Source organism: Bombina bombina, chromosome 2 (assembly GCF_027579735.1).
Source record: "Bombina bombina isolate aBomBom1 chromosome 2, aBomBom1.pri, whole genome shotgun sequence".
NCBI lineage: Eukaryota > Metazoa > Chordata > Amphibia > Anura > Bombinatoridae > Bombina > Bombina bombina.
In genome coordinates, this window is record NC_069500.1 from 958,788,958 (window position 1) to 958,806,432 (window position 17,475).

General features: G+C 34.4%; 1 protein-coding gene across 1 annotated transcript in view; it reads right to left on the reverse strand.

Annotated features, from left to right (window-relative positions):
* Positions 1-6,006: 6,006 nt before the first annotated feature.
* UNC5C (unc-5 netrin receptor C) overlaps positions 6,007-17,475 on the reverse strand; it is a 555,959-nt gene continuing 544,490 nt past the window's right edge. The window contains exons 16-17 of the mRNA XM_053703452.1: positions 10,080-10,261; positions 6,007-7,260 (exon numbers count right to left, since the gene is read on the reverse strand). Coding sequence (XP_053559427.1) covers positions 7,095-7,260; positions 10,080-10,261 — 348 coding nt within the window. The 3' untranslated portion in view covers positions 6,007-7,094. The remainder of the gene's footprint in view (positions 7,261-10,079; positions 10,262-17,475) is intronic.

A 17,475-nucleotide genomic window follows, 5' to 3' on the forward strand; every position in this document is an offset into this window, starting at 1 on the left:
CTCATTTCTTTATTTTAGGGTAAAATACCTATATATTTAAATAGCACACTTTCTACTAAATGACAGATAATTTTTGATTACAGTGTCCCTTTAACAGAATGTAGTCTACCTCTTCAATCTGGCTACGGATAGTGTAGCAATATCTATGTTAAACTTTAAAAGAAATCCATTTTTTATAACATGGGCTCAAATTTGAGAAACCTCTTAAATCTGCAATCTAATTTTCATTTTCAATAACAATGTTAGAGGTACATTCACTTTAACATAATTTTATAATATACAGCATATTGTGTTAATTATTTCCTTACTGTACAAGCATATGTATGTACAATTGAGGCAGCCTATAAGCAGTCCTAAAAAAATGGCAATTTATTTTACTGTATTATAAGTCTAACTACATAATGGTCAGAAATGATGAAATATTGCAATATAGAGTGTACAAATTAGTTACAAGTATCTTTGTATGTAGAATGTTTAACTTCACAAGGGTCCACTCATTTTAATTAAGGTTCTGGGGTACTTTTTAGGTTATGTTGTGAAGCACAAAATAAAAAAAAAAGTCAGAATGAATATCTGATTTTACTATGCAGGGAACAATTGTACACACTAAATAAATAGATGATAGATAGACCTGTAACCTATACTAATAAAAGGTCCCCCTGCATTAGAATTGTACACATTATTTTCACTTCTGCATATAGACTGGCTGCTTTGGGCCCCTAGATAGATAGATAGATAGATAGATAGATAGATAGATAGATAGATATAGATAGATATGAAAGGTTTTGTAAAGACCCTCTCCACTATAATTTCCATTGAGTAAAATAATTAATTGCAGACTGTAGCACATACACAATCTGCACAGGAGCCAGTTTAAGTTTAACAGACACATTCTCATCACACTTTAGATATAATTAACAAAACCCTGTGTCCATGTTCTTCTATGAATCTGATTCACTAAAGTTCACATATAGCTCCATTCTCTAATGAATTTGTAAAATATAAGAAAATAGGTACTGGAAAAGACGGAGAGGCTTTTGATGAATATTTCTCAGTTTTTCCTCTGAAGCAGGGGATTTTTGGTAAGAATATGCAAATAAGAATTTTATATATAAAATAATCATTTATTTCTAAAGTAGTAATACTATATCATGTAATTAGAAAGGAAATGAAAAAGAGCATTTATCACTGAGTGAATGTACCTTTAACAAGCCTTTTAACTGGATGACCACCGATTTTAAAGCAAAAAAAAAAAAAGGTCATGATTCTATTACCGCATCTTGTCACATAGAATTGATCATTCTGTCATTTTATGAACTTGGATACATTCTCCTGTAATTAATTAACAACCCTATTAAAAAGTCCTAATGAGTAGCTGGCAAGACAAGAGCCTTCTGAGCATAATGTTAAGTTATGAGGTTCCTTATAAAATATGAAAAATAAAATACCTGAAAACATTTTGCTCAGTTAAGGTAGCTTTTAAAGCCTTCAGAGAGACTTTGTTGAATTGACCTGTATTTTTATTCAGTGTAATTTTGGTTGCTTAACTCATGTTAAAGGGACATTATAGACTAAACTAATATATGCATCAATGAATTTGCATTTTGCTTAGAAAGATTTTTGCATTATACGTACATTAGAAAAATGCTTCTAGGGAAGGGGTGGGCAATTATTGGCCCTCCAGATGTTATGGATTAATCTCCTATAATGCTCTTTCAGCCATAATGCTGGCAAAGCATTGTGGGAGATGTAGTTCATAACATCTGGAAGGCCAATAGTTGCCCACCCTTGTTCTAGGGTAACATGATCAGCATACCACTGTAGATGTGAGCAAACACATTCACAAATTGTAATCTGGCCAATTAGCCATTGGCAATACCTACCAAGTAACCACTGACTAGAAACTCTTTTGCTTTTTTTATTACAAAAAAATTATACTGCAAAAATTATTTTAATTGTAGCTTTTTTTAATTTATTTTTATTTTTAAATGTGCATGTTAGTTTTACCTAAAATGTCATTTTTTGTAAAGAAAGATATATTAAAGAAAAATGTAATGGTGGATTATGCTTCGGGTTATATTGTATGCAATACAAGCAGTGGGATTAAGGTAATGTAAGTGAGCCAAAATGGCCGAATAGCTAAAGTGAAATATAAGTTGCAATTGAAAAATAGCAAAATCATGCACACTATAATAAATGTTTGTTTTCTTTTGTTTTTGTTTTTTAACAATAAGCACATATAAATTAGTATATACCAATGATAAATAAAAATTACACATATGTAGCAAGATTATAAATATGTATAAAAACAAAAAAATCATAAAATAAAGCATAAATTTGAACATTGACCTGATAGTCCCCTAAAAATATAAATTTACAAGCATCTAAAAGTAAAGTAAATAAGTGTGTAGGCAAAATTCAATAGCACTGATGATGCAAAACTGGCTAAATGAAGAAAAACAGTAAAAAAAAATATTCTGCAGTTGTTTTTAGAGGCACAGTATTCCTCACAAGCACACAGTCCTGATTGTATAAAAAGCATGTACAAAAAAATTGTAATCTGCTATGTATAACACTAGATGGTAGCATGTGAAAGTATCTGAATATATTACAATATATAAAAAAAATGAATCTTCTTTCATAACTGTGAGAATATAATGTCCATTAACAGCATATTCACCTCTCTGACATAAATCAGTTAGCTCTAATGAGTTCATTTTGAGTAGGCCTTAAATATTTAGGAATCTAAAGAACATATTAATCCATGCACCGAGAACCATAGGGATATAAAGGTCATTCCAATTTGCTTCCAAAAATATATATATATTGAAAACAGCAACTTCTGGTTTCTAGCTCCTTTGTATCTATATTGATTTTTGAACAAGATGGGAATAAGAGATCTGGAGCTGACCCATCATATTTTTGTCTCTATTGACCCTAATACAGTGAATAAAGTTTTTGGTGCCAAACCTTAGAGATATGAAAGGGAAAGCAATGTACGGTTAAAGTAATCATTAAATCACACTGGATGTTACTTCAAAGTACAGGAACATCTCCAAATTGGACAAAGTGCTGTGATTTAGATGCAATCATTTTCTAATCTAACTGATAGTCATGCAATATCAATATGCTAACAAGCAGATGCTATTTCATTTATAATTTAAATATTACAAATGTTTGGAAAATTTGCAAACAGCAACTTATTATGCGTTTACTGAATTGTAATAAAAAAAACTGAGTTTTAAAAAGATGTACTAGAGAATATGTCATAACGAATTTTGAAGACATTGGCTAATGATTGTATGTCTCAAATTTAAATAAATATTTTAATGATATATTTGCAGTTGTCTTGACAGTGGAAATGAGAAGTATCTGTTTCAAAATCGTAAAGTCACTGAAAGGTGCTGCATTTTGACAGGAAATACTTCATATTCCTAGGAGATTTTCAAATACCACTAGGTTATTAAAATCGAAGCAGAATAAAATGGAAAATATATTGTCATATGGGAAGATGTTTGCTGGTAATAGAAGCATTTTCTTTTTATTTCAGATTTCATAATACCCTATTATAGATGGCTTAAATCAGCTATTTAGTTAAAAAGTTAGACTTGTCCTACTTGAGAGATATAATTTTCAACTCATAAAACAAATTGACCATGTGACTACCTCACAGACGAGATTCACAACAATAATATAATAGATAATAAATGCAGGGCACTTCCTGCCTCAAAGTCATTTGTTGGTAAACACCCATCACTTCCACACTGTTTCCAATGCTAAAACTGAAAGCCACAAACTACTCAGAGTGAAATCTCATTAAAGTTATGATATTTGAAAGACCAACTTTCAGTAAAATAAAACACTTTGAATTGATAGGTTGTTCTTAATATACATTTCAATATTAGTCATTTTTAATATTAAAGAGACAGTCTACCCCAACATTTGTATTGTTTAAAAATATAAATAATCCCTTTATTACCTATTCCCCAGTTTTGCAGAGTCAACATGGTTATATTAATATACTTTTAACCTCTGTGATTACCTTGTGTCTAAGACGCTTTTGAAAGACCCCTTATCACATGGCTATTTATTTATTTATTAACTATTGTCTTGCATTTTAGCCAATTAGTGCTGTGTCCTGCACAACTGTAGGGGAGAGGGCACAATGTTATCACACATGAACTAGTAGTCTCCTGTTGTGAAAAGCAAATAAAAAGCATGTGATAAGAGGCTGTCTGTAGTGGCTTTGAAGGCGTAAAAAAATAAGAGGTTTAAATGTTACAAAGTATATTAATATAACAATGTTGGTTGTGCAAGCTAGGGAATGGCTAGTAAATTTTGTTGTAGATTGTCACTTTAACCTGATAGTGACAATAGCAGCTAGTCTGAAATGATGACATTGAATGCCAGAGAGAAATGACTTTGTCTCAATAGTTTAAATATTTGAATACAAATGGAATTTAAAAAAAAAGACTTTAATAAATAAAAAAATATAAGTACCAGAATTGTTATGGTTCTGAAGTTTTGTGAGATGATGTTGTATATGCTCTGTGAAAAAACATTACCCTACAAGGTTCAGAATTATACCCTTAGGGTAGTGCAGCTCAACAGATCGTCTAGGTACCTGTACTGGATCATTGAAATCAATGGGAAACAAGGATTATGAGGGACTAGATGGATAGGATGAAAAAATGTATAATAATGGTGAAAAAGGTATTACCTTGTAATAAAGCAGATACAGTAGATTAATTAATACAATATTACTGCAGTTAGGGATAGTTTAAGACAGATTATTGACAAAGTGTCTTGCAGTTTAGTATTGCAAAATAAAATTGAATTTGGTATTAGTTGTTTCGCTAGCTTCATATGCCATCTTCTGTTAAACATGATCTCTGTATCAGATCGTCAGTAATTTAGTGAGCAATGTACCAGATTCCTGACATTATAAAAGTTATATGGCAATTAAAGAGCCTGAATTGATTGTATATCCTTGTCTCTGTATTAAATTGTGTGATATCACTGGTCTTCCATTAGGATTGTCTATTAAGTGTTCAAATTACATAATGTATTGATTAGACCTTGCAAAAGGTGATGTCACAAGTTAATTTTAACACAGACAAACAATATGCTGGATAGTGAATGGGAATCTTAAAGCAAAGGCAAGCTTAAAAGGACAATGCAAGAAGCTATAAAGATTTAATTTCATTCAGGAACATCTATTCAAATGGGCTGAGCTCTCCCTCACTGGGAGGATGATTTTTTTGGTTGCCTCGTCTTATCATTGCTTTTGTATAGCCAGTATTGCTTTACTGACATTTCCAGTATCTGTGTCATTTTCAACAGGCAAATGCAGCTCTTTCAGGTGACAAAATATAGGTAAAGGGGATATTTGCAATCAATAAATGCAATAAAGCAGGTAACATGGATCAATGGCAACACAGTAAAAGGGAGCAAAAAATGACAGTACAATGTCCCTTTAACGACATTAAATCAGAAAGAAGATTATACCAGATTGTAGATTTGTTCTATTAATCAGGAAATCATGTACAATACTCTCCTATCTAGTATCATAAGATGTTTATACATAAATTTTCCTATTTTGTTTCTTGTTCAAACTCAAGAGTCCTGTCCATTCTGCTGATAACACAAACAGCTTAAAGTGAATATGAAAAAGCCCAAACCTGTCTATTTATTGTGAAACTTAGAGAAGAAATATGTTAGTTTACCAAACTCATATTACTTCTTTAAGGCAAATCACTATAATGCTCTTAATTAGGAAAGCCAACGTGACATACTGTAGTGACAATGACAGATGTGACAGTGAACCTATGACATGCAATTTTTGTTTTCACATATACTAGTTCATTACTTTACTACAGCTCATAGGAAGATTATGTCTGTTTTTAAAGTAATATGTCTCTTCACAGTAAATTATATTATTGAATCATGTCCAAGTTTAAATATTAGACAAAAATATACGCGTTTCTTGTCCCATTGTATGTACAATATAATGTCTTGCACATAGATAATTAAAATATATCAAAGTTTTGTTTTTCTTTTCTTTGAAAATTGGGTACTGTTTGTTAAGTAAATATATTTTTATCTCTTCATGTAGTTTGTATTGGGCCACCTATACAACTGTGAAACTTGTCAACCAATTAGCAAATCTATAGGTGTTTGCAGTGATATATGTAAATAAATTAAAGAATCTGTCTTAAATTTAAAAACTAAAAATGAAAATGTAGGGTGGAAAGACACATTGTGAAGTTTTGTTAAAGTTAATAAAGGTGTTTACTATCAAATGTTAACATCGGCAACTTCATATAATACTAACCAATGACGACACTATATTCCAATTCCCTCCATAACTTTAGGAATATCTTTGGAAAAATATATATTTTCTCAGCAATTACATATAGCTCCAAACAGCTCAAATTAAAAACATTTTTTTTGTAATGCATCATTTGTAAGATTGATAAAAAAAAAACAAGTATTTTCTTGCCAAATATATTGGAATACGAATGCATTGCTGCTTGGGTTTCCAAACAAGCAAACAGAGCTTTCTCCACAAGAGCACCAAGAACAGAAAAACATGATGGGAACCTTATCTGATACTGGATGCAGTGACCAGGGTACCATTCAGAAAATCACTGGTAATTGCTTGTCTAAAAGCCTCAGGTGGTAGACATCTTAAATGTAGATGGCTTACAGAAAATATAAATAGTCATGGGACAGTATCAATAACCCCTGTCCATTATTGGATGTAAACAATGTCCATTGGATCTGGGATTGTAAAGACGTTTTATCCATGTACCTGGATAGCAATAAAATGCGTTTCCTAGGAAACTGTTAAATCCTGTACCAAGCGATGTATAGCCACACTGAATGAGCATCAGGTTGGTTTATAATATTCAAGATACAGCTTTGCATTTTTATGTTAATATACAAGAAAAGGTTTATATCAAAGTCATTTTAAATATTATAAGTAAAATTCATTGGTCAATATACTTTTTCAGGTTTGTTTTTTTTTTGTTTTAACTTTCATTACAATGTCCCAAGTGTCAATCTCTGTCTTCGTTTTTTTGTATAGAGAATCAATAATTTCCTTCTGCTGCCAAAGAAACAACTGTCTCATGTCGGCCCATCTCCTCCAAAACAGCGGCAAGCGTGCTAAGGTTTCCATCTGGGTAGTTCTGAGCTTCCCAAAGATCTAAGATGACTCCAGTGGGGCTGGGTTTTGTAGCGAAGTAATTAAGGTATCTGCACAATTTGAAAGATAATACGTTAGCTAGCTTTATACAGAAACTTTATACAGGAACAGAAGAATCAGTTTAGAAGAGTTGACAAATGGTTAAATAGAAATATGTGTTTAGATGGATATTAAATAAAGTAAATGTGAATATGTTTTGCCTTATATTCCAAAGGCATGTGCCCTTAATGATGGATTTATTTTAGTGCAGATCAGATGCTCAAAAAAGCTCCCAACTTTGATGCATATGGTCTCTAACATTATAAAAGCAATGACACCAGCCTACGGCACACCCTAAAAGAAGCCGTACTGCTCACTCCATAGCTGTTTGCTTTCTCACACTCCCATAGTTACACAGTAGTGCAGAATAGACAGGGTATAGAATGGGCAGTACAGCAGTACATTGGCACTATTGCTTCTTGTAAAATTTGAGGGAACAAACTCTTGGCTGAGAGGCAGCCAAAAGGACTTGGTATTACAAATGTTAAATAAGCATACAAAATCTCTTCTTTTTCTGCAAATAACTTAAAATATGTCACAAAGGCACATACTATGGGTTTATAAGGTAAAATGATTCTAATTTATTGCCTCTGTTTTATTTTTTAAATAATATACATATCAACAATGTAACAAAACATACAAAACAGAAAAATTTATAAAAATAACAAAATTAAGATGTTATGTAGTCTAAGGTTACACCCTTTTATAAATGATAAAATATTATAAAGTCTCTAAAAAATTCTAAACAGGCTTTAACCCTTTGCAGTCAGTGATTTAAAACAGTTAAAGACACAGAAACAACATTACTAATTAAATGTTAAAAAAGTGCTAAAATACATTTTTATATATATATATATATATATATATATATATATATATATATATATTTAATATATATATATATACACACACACATATATATATATATATATATATATATATATATATATATATATATATCAATAATTTCCTTCTGCTGCCAAAGAAACAACTGTCTCATGTCAGCCCATATATATTGCATTAAGAAAGTTTTTTGACCCCTAAATTTTGTTGCATTTTGTTATGTTACAGCCTTATACTAAAATGGTTTAAATAAAAAAAAAATTAAAAAAAATCACATGAATCTACACTCAACACCCCATAATGACAAAGCAAAAATGAAATGTTTGATATATTGCAAATTTATTAAAAAAAAAACCCTGAAATATAACATTGACATAAGTATTCAAATAACACTTAAAATTTAGCTCAAGTGCATCCTATTTCCCTAGATCATCTGGATCATGAGATGCTTCTACTCTTTAATTGGAGTCCACAAATGGTAAATTAAATGGATAGGACATCATTTGGAAAGGCACACACCTGTCTATGGGCTAGATTACAAGTGTTGCGCTAACTTGCGCGTAAGTGAAAAGGGGTTTATCGCGAGAGTTTGTGCGCGTGTAAAGGAGATAGGTTTTTTTTTTAGATCTACTTGTAATCTAGCCCTATATAAGGTCTCACAGGTGAAAATGCATATCAAAGCAAAATCCAAGCAATGAGGTAAAATGAACTGCCTGTCAATCACAGAGACAGGATTGTGCCAAGGCACAGATCTGGGTAAGGCTACAAAAACATTTCAACAGCATTAAATGTTCCCAAGAGCACAGTAACTTCCATAATTCTTAAATGGAAGAAGTTTGGAATATCCAGAACTCTTCCTAGAGCTAGCTGCTCGGTCAAACTGAGCAATTGGGGAAGAAGGGCCTTGGTTAGAAAGGTGACCAAGAACCAGAAGGTAACTCTGGTTAGGCTCCAGAGATCATTTGGGTCCAGAGATCATTTGAGTAGATGGAAAAAATCTGCAGGACAACCATCACTACAACTCTCCAACGATCTGGGCTTTATGGCAGAGTGGCCAGGCAGAAGTCTCTCCTCAGTGCAAGACACAATAAACCACACTTGGAATTTGCAAAAAAAACACACCTAAAGGACTTTCAGAATGTAAGAAACAAGATTCTATGGCCTGATGAAATAAAGATTGAACAGTTTGGCCTCCACTCCAAGCGTCATGTCTGGAGAAACTAGGCAACACTCATCCCCTGCACAATACCATGCCAAGAGTAAAGCATGGTTGTAGTAGCATCATGCTGCGGGGGTGTATTTCAGTGGCAGGGACTGGTCAGGGTTAAGGGAAAGCAGAATGCAGCAAAAAAACAGAGATATCCATAATGAAAACAAGGTCTAGATTACTCAGGACATCAGACTGGGCTGAAGGTTCACCTTCCAACAGGATAATGACCCTAAGCACACAGCCAAGACAATGCAAGAGTGGCTTAAGGACAACTCTGTGAATGTCCTTGAGTGGCCCAGTTAGAGCCTTGACTTGAACCTAATCTGTTTTCTCAGGAAACCTGAAAATGGCTGTCCGCCCACGGTCCCCATCCAACCTGACAGATCTGAGAGGATCTGCAAAGAAAAATGTCAGAAAATCCCCCAAAAAACACAACACAACAAAATGTGAAAAAATGAATAGGTCTGATTAATTTCTGAATGCACAATATCCATATCTATCTATCTATCTATCTAGCAATTTATCAATATACATCTATTTATATATATATATATTCAGAAACACAAATATTTGTAGTGTAAAGCAAGTGATTTAATAACAATAAAAAAAAAAACTAATCTTGAATTATCACATTTTACAATGTCCATTAATCATATAAGTGTACACAATGTTCACAACCATTCAAACATAAAAAAACATTGTAATGGTTGTAACAGAGTTTAAGGATACAAGTGCCTTGAGATTAGCACTTCAGAAACATTGAATCTTCCAACTTACCTGTCTAACTGGAGTTTGTGGGCTAACAGTCTCCAGTCGTGTCCTCGCGTCTGAGGTGCATCGAGGCTGCTGCAAAGCTTCTGACGAATAGTTAAGGGAATGCTAAAAGCACTTGGTCCTATAATGGTAGTAATGGTGCTTGCTGAATCCATGAGAGGGAAATCAATAATGCAGCTAGGTTCCTGCATAGAAAAAAGACAAACAAATGATTTATATAGAAGACAATTGCTGTAGATGAATTAGTGCACACATTTTTATTTTAAACTATATCAAAGTGCTAGGATTAAATTCCAATACTCCCCATGTTTACTAGCATCATAATTCTAGGCAGCTGAAAAGGAACAAAATATTTATAGCTGACTCTGCATAATTTGCAGATTTATTGCTCTCTGTGAAACCTCGGCCTAGGTGGAGGACACAGGCATGTCTCTATTAGATTAGAGCCAGCTTCGAAAATAATTTAAGAGGCACAGCCTAAAAAATGCTATTTACATAAATAACACACAGCAAATTCCCTTAAACTCTTTACTCAAGATTAAATATGTGCTGATTTCTGAACAGCTCTGAAGTTACAATACACAAACCACTGCGGTTGTTTTTTTTTTATTATTTTTTTTAAGTAAAACAATCATAAATCAACTAACAAGCTAAATAGATGTACAGTTTGCAGCTTGATACTCATCTATTATAACAATTAAGTGTTATGATTATTATTTCCTTATTATTTCAATCACTACTTTTTCATAGTGTCCTTAGCCCAGATTAGAACATTGTTATTAGCACTTTTGTATTATTGTACATAAACATTCTTTACCAGGAACCCTGTGTAATGAGTATACTGATTTATTTGATGCTACAGAAATGGCAGATGACATATAAAGCTGTTCTTTTAGGCTCTCTTTTCTAGGGTATTCCAATATCATTACAATGACAGGTGTTTAAATTCATTAAAGGGACATGAAAGTTAATTAAACCTATATGTTCAAATGGAGCATGTACTTTTAAGAGACTTTCAACTTTTATTCTCAAATTCAATTTGTTCTATTGGTGCCCTCTGCTGAAAAGCATACGAAATTAGGCTTCGAAACAGCAATGCACTACTGGGAACTAACCAATGATTGGTGGCTGCACTTAAATGCCTCTAGTCATTGACTCACCAGATAAACTCAGCTAGGTCCTAGTAGTGCATTGCTGCTTTGGAGTAGTAGTGCATTGGAGGAATTAAAACAAAGTTCTATACAAGAAATAAGGTAATAATAAAACACTCTTAAAGATTAGTGCATTCTTTATTTTCTATTCTTTTTTTATACCATTTTTATTTCTCTTTAAGCTGTCTGAGTTACGTCTATAATTAATGATCAAGGGCTAGATTACAAGTGGAGCGCTAATTTAACAAGTCGCTGGCTAATGCTACTGCGAGCTCGCTGTAGCAATTAGTGCTCTGAAAATTACCCAGAGATCAAAGCTCTGATTAATTTTCTAAATGTCCCCCAATTGCCCCCACATTTCAGTGTAGTGTTGGTAATAATATATATATATATATATATATATATATATATATATATATATTTTTTTTTTTAAATAACTGCACAAAGCAGTTTTTAGGGCTTAAAGTTCGCGAATGTGGGGTGTTTGAAGAAACAAAAAGCACTGAAAAGTGCTTTTAAATTGCAGTCTATGGGGACTGTGTGTTCCCTGTAAATATATATGTATATGCTTATATACATATGTATTTATGTGTTAATATGAGTATATATACATATAAACACATAAATATATATGTATATATTCATATACATATATATTTCAATTTGCTGCCCATCACTGCGCAACTTACTCCCTTCGTTGCACTAGGTTGAGAACGGCATGAGAACGAGGCTCCCATTGGAGCCCAAGGAAGCACGCTCTTGTGAGCGCAAAGCTTCCATGCAATGCGAACAAGAGGTTGCGTTCGCAATGCGCTCAACTTGTAATACCAACGCAGATTTGTGTATTACTGAGATGGGCGCAAATATTGCACTGGTGTAAGCAATATTTTGTGCTCCACGCGTAATCTGGGCCTTTATCGTGTGTTTGGTTTTATTACCGATCGACAGGGGCCTACATGGAATCAAAATATATATGACCAATGTGAAAATAAAACATTATGACTGATTGATTCAGTATTGCTGATGATGACAGTCTTATCTGGCTGAACGCAGATTTGTTTTTTACTAGTTTGCAATTACCACTATAATTTCTTTCAGTTTTTAATAATATAATTAGTGTTTTTATAATACCCAAATAGATGCATTACTTTTGTATAAGTTTTATAACATTTTAAAATATTTACTCAGCATGCTCAAAAATATAAACATTAAAGTAGAAAAATAAAGATAAAAAACTTAATATGTACAGTATGGAGGAGGCAATAATGGATTTTTAAGATGATAACTAAAAATCATGCGTAGAGTGTTTTCTAATAGATTGGAAATCTGCTTACGGTGGTTCTCAAAAAAAAAGTGCCATAACGTGGTCATGAGAGACCATTAGAAAACCATGTAAAAAAACAGGTTTCTGGTATATGCAAGTGATCGGAAATTCCAAGGCCCTGATAAAGCCAATGTGAAGAGTTTGTTTAACAGTCTGGGTTAGAAGCCGTTGCTTCAACCATGCTTTTGTAGTAGTGAAGGTTTAAAAAGATTACTTTTACAAATTTGAATAATGAATAATAAAGAAGTCTTTGCAAGCACTACAAGTAAAGCAATGTAAATTTTAATTGTCTGGAGGGATATGTGAGGTTTGGCAGCCATTTAGATTTTCCTCCAGAGACCTCTGTTAACATTATCTACTCCAGTAATTATATCAGGATATTCTTAATGTGTCTGAGCTCGTTATTATCAATAACAAACTCACTTTCACAGACATAGGAGTGTCTGAAAGCTGCTTGCTTGTACTGACCACTAAACAGCTGGCTATTAGTTAAAATGATTGTCTCAATATTTTCTGTTGGATGCCAGTACAAATCCTCAATAAGTTCTCAAAGTCCAAATTAGCAGATTTAATAGATAAATAATAATATTCTTGAAATATTTGGTTTACCAGTTCCTCATTTTTTGTGGCTATTTACTAAGGCCTAGATTTGGAGTTTGGCGGTAGCCGTCAAAACCAGCGTTAGAGGCTCCTAACGCTGGTTTTAGGCTACCGCCGGTATTTGGAGTCATTCAAAAAAGGGTTTAATGCTCACTTTTCAGCCGCGACTTTTCCATACCGCAGATCCCCTTACGTCAATTGCGTATCCTATCTTTTCAATGGGATCTTTCTAACTCCGGTATTTAGAGTCGTGTCTGAAGTGAGCGTTAGAATTCTAACGACAAAACTCCAGCCGCAGAAAAAAGTCAGTAGTTAAGAGTTTTCTGGGCTAACGCTGGTTCATAAAGCTCTTAACTACTGTGCTCTAAAGTACACTAACACCCATAAACTACCTATGTACCCCTAAACCGAGCCCCCCCCACATCGCCGCCACTCGATTAAATTTTTTTAACCCCTAATCTGCCGACCGCCACCTACGTTATACTTATGTACCCCTAATCTGCTGCCCCTAACACCGCCGACCCCTATATTATATTTATTAACCCCTAACCTGCCCCCCACAACGTCGCCGCCAGCTACCTACAATAATTAACCCCTAATCTGCCGACCGCCACCTACGTTATACTTATGTACCCCTAATCTGCTGCCCCTAACACCGCCGACCCCTATATTATATTTATTAACCCCTAATCTGCCCCCCTCAACGTCGCCTCCACCTGCCTACACTTATTAACCCCTAATCTGCCGAGCGGACCACACCGCTACTATAATAAAGTTATTAATCCCTAATCCGCCTCACTCCCGCCTCAATAACCCTATAATAAATAGTATTAACCCCTAATCTGCCCTCCCTAACATCGCCGACACCTAAGTTCAATTATTAACCCCTAATCTGCCGACTGGAGCTCACCGCTATTCTAATAAATGTATTAACCCCTAAAGCTAAGTCTAACCCTAACACTAACACCCCCCTAAATTAAATATAATTTTAATCTAACGAAATTAATTAACTCTTCTTAAATAAATTATTCCTATTTAAAGCTAAATACTTACCTGTAAAATAAATCCTAATATAGCTACAATATAAATTATAATTATATTATAGCTATTTTAGGATTAATATTTATTTTACAGGTAACTTTGTATTTATTTTAACCAGGTACAATAGCTATTAAATAGTTAAGAACTATTTAATAGCTAAAATAGTTAAAATAATTACAAATTTACCTGTAAAATAAATCCTAACCTAAGTTACAATTAAACCTAACACTACACTATCAATAAATAAATTAAATAAAATACCTATAGTTATCTACAATTAAACCTAACACTACACTATCAATAAATAAATTAAATACAATTCCTACAAATAAATACAATGAAATAAACTTACTAAAGTACAAAAAATAAAAAAGAACTAAGTTACAAAAAATAAAAAAATATTTACAAACATTAGAAAAATATTACAACAATTTTAAACTAATTACACCTACTCTAAGCCCCCTAATAAAATAACAAAGCCCCCCAAAATAAAAAAATGCCCTACCCTATTCTAAATTACTAAAGTTCAAAGCTCTTTTACCTTATCAGCCCTGAACAGGGCCCTTTGCGGGGCATGCCCCAAGAAATTCAGCTCTTTTGCCTGTAAAAAAAAACATACAATACCCGCCCCCCAACATTACAACCCACCACCCACATACCCCTAATCTAACCCAAACCCCCCTTAAATAAACCTAACACTAAGCCCCTGAAGATCTTCCTACCTTATCTTCACCATACCAGGTTCACCGATCGATCCAGAAGAGCTCCTCCGATGTCCTGATCCAAGCCCAAGCAGGGGGCTGAAGAGGTCCATGATCCGGCTGAAGTCATCATCCAAGCGAGAGCTTAAGAGGTCCATGATCCGGCTGAAGTCTTCATCCAAGCGGGAGCTGAAGAGGTCCATGATCCGGCTGAAGTCTTCATCCAAGAGGGAGCTGAAGAGGTCCATGATCCGGCTGAAGTCTTCTATCAACGGCATCTTCAATCTTCTTTCTTCGGGAGCCATCATCTTCCATCCGACGCGGAACATCCTCTTCTCCCGACGCCTACTCGCCGAATGACGGTTCCTTTAAATGACGTCATCCAAGATGGCGTCCCTCGAATTCCGATTGGCTGATAGGATTCTATCAGCCAATCGGAATTAAGGTAGGAAAATTCTGATTGGCTGATGGAATCAGCCAATCAGAATCAAGTTCAATCCGATTGGCTGATTGGATCAGCCAATCGGATTGAACTTGATTCTGATTGGCTGATTCCATCAGCCAATCAGAATTTTCCTACCTTAATTCCGATTGGCTGATAGAATCCTATCAGCCAATCGGAATTCGAGGGATGCCATCTTGGATGACGTCATTTAAAGGAACCGTCATTCGGCGAGTAGGCGTCGGGAGAAGAGGATGTTCCGCGTCGGATGGAAGATGATGGCTCCCGAAGAAAGAAGATTGAAGATGCCATTGATAGAAGACTTCAGCCGGATCATGGACCTCTTCAGCTCCCACTTGGATTTAGACTTCAGCCAGATCATGGACCTCTTCAGCTCCCGCTTGGATGAAGACTTCAGCCGGATCATGGACCTCTTCAGCTCCCGCTTGGATGATGACTTCAGCCGGATCATGGACCTCTTCAGCCCCCTGCTTGGGCTTGGATCAGGACATCGGAGGAGCTCTTCTGGATCGATCGGTGAACCTGGTATGGTGAAAATAAGGTAGGAAGATCTTCAGGGGCTTAGTGTTAGGTTTATTTAAGGGGGGTTTGGGTTAGATTAGGGGTATGTGGGTGGTGGGTTTTAATGTTGGGGGGGGTATTGTATATTTTTTTTTACAGGCAAAAGAGCTGAATTTCTTGGGGCATGCCCCGCAAAGGGCCCTGTTCAGGGCTGGTAAGGTAAAAGAGCTTTGAACTTTAGTAATTTAGAATAGGGTAGGGCATTTTTTTATTTTGGGGGGCTTTGTTATTTTATTAGGGGGCTTAGAGTAGGTGTAATTAGTTGTAAAATTGTTGTAATATTTTTCTAATGTTTGTAAATATTATTTTATTTTTTGTAACTTAGTTCTTTTTTATTTTTTGTACTTTAGTTAGTTTATTTCATTGTATTTATTTGTTGGAATTGTATTTAATTTATTTATTGATAGTGTAGTGTTAGGTTTAATTGTAGATAATTATAGGTATTTTATTTAATTTATTTATTTAATTTTAAATTGTAACTTAGTGGTTTAATGGTTTAATTGTAACTTAGGTTAGGATTTATTTTACAGGTAAATTTGTAATTATTTTAACTATTTTAGCTATTAAATAGTTCTTAACTATTTAAAAGCTATTGTACCTGGTTAAAATAAATACAAAGTTACCTGTAAAATAAATATTAATCCTAAAATAGCTATAATATAATTATAATTTATATTGTAGCTATATTAGGATTTATTTTACAGGTAAGTATTTAGCTTTAAATAGGAATAATTTATTTAAGAAGAGTTAATTAATTTCGTTAGATTAAAATTATATTTAATTTAGGGGGGTGTTAGTGTTAGGGTTAGACTTAGCTTTAGGGGTTAATACATTTATTAGAATAACGGTGAGCTCCAGTCGGTAGATTAGGGGTTAATGTTTGAAGTTAGGTGTCGGCGATGTTAGGGAGGGCAGATTAGGGGTTAATACTATTTATTATAGGGTTAGTGAGGCGGATTAGGGGTTAATAACTTTATAATAATAGCGGTGCGGTCCGCTCGGCAGATTAGGGGTTAATAAGTGTAGGCAGGTGGAGGCGACGTTGTGGGGGGCAGATTAGGGGTTAATAAATATAATATAGGGGTCGGCGGTGTTAGGGGCAGCAGATTAGGGGTACATAGGGATAATGTAAGTAGCGGCGGTTTACGGAGCGGCAGATTAGGGGTTAAAAATAATATACAGGGGTCAGCGATAGCGGGGGCGGCAGAATAGGGGTTAATAAGTGTAAGGTTAGGGGTGTTTAGACTCGGGGTACATGTTAGAGTGTTAGGTGCAGACGTAGGAAGTGTTTCCCCATAGCAAACAATGGGGCTGCGTTAGGAGCTGAACGCGGCTTTTTTGCAGGTGTTAGGTTTTTTTTCAGCTCAAACAGCCCCATTGTTTCCTATGGGGGAATCGTGCACAAGCACGTTTTTGAAGCTGGCCGCTTCCTTAAGCAACTCTGGTATCGAGAGTTGCAGTGGCGTTAAATATGCTCTACGCTCCTTTTTTGGAGCCTAACACAGCCATTCTGTGAACTCTCAATACCAGAGTTATTTTAAAGGTGCGGCCAGAAAAA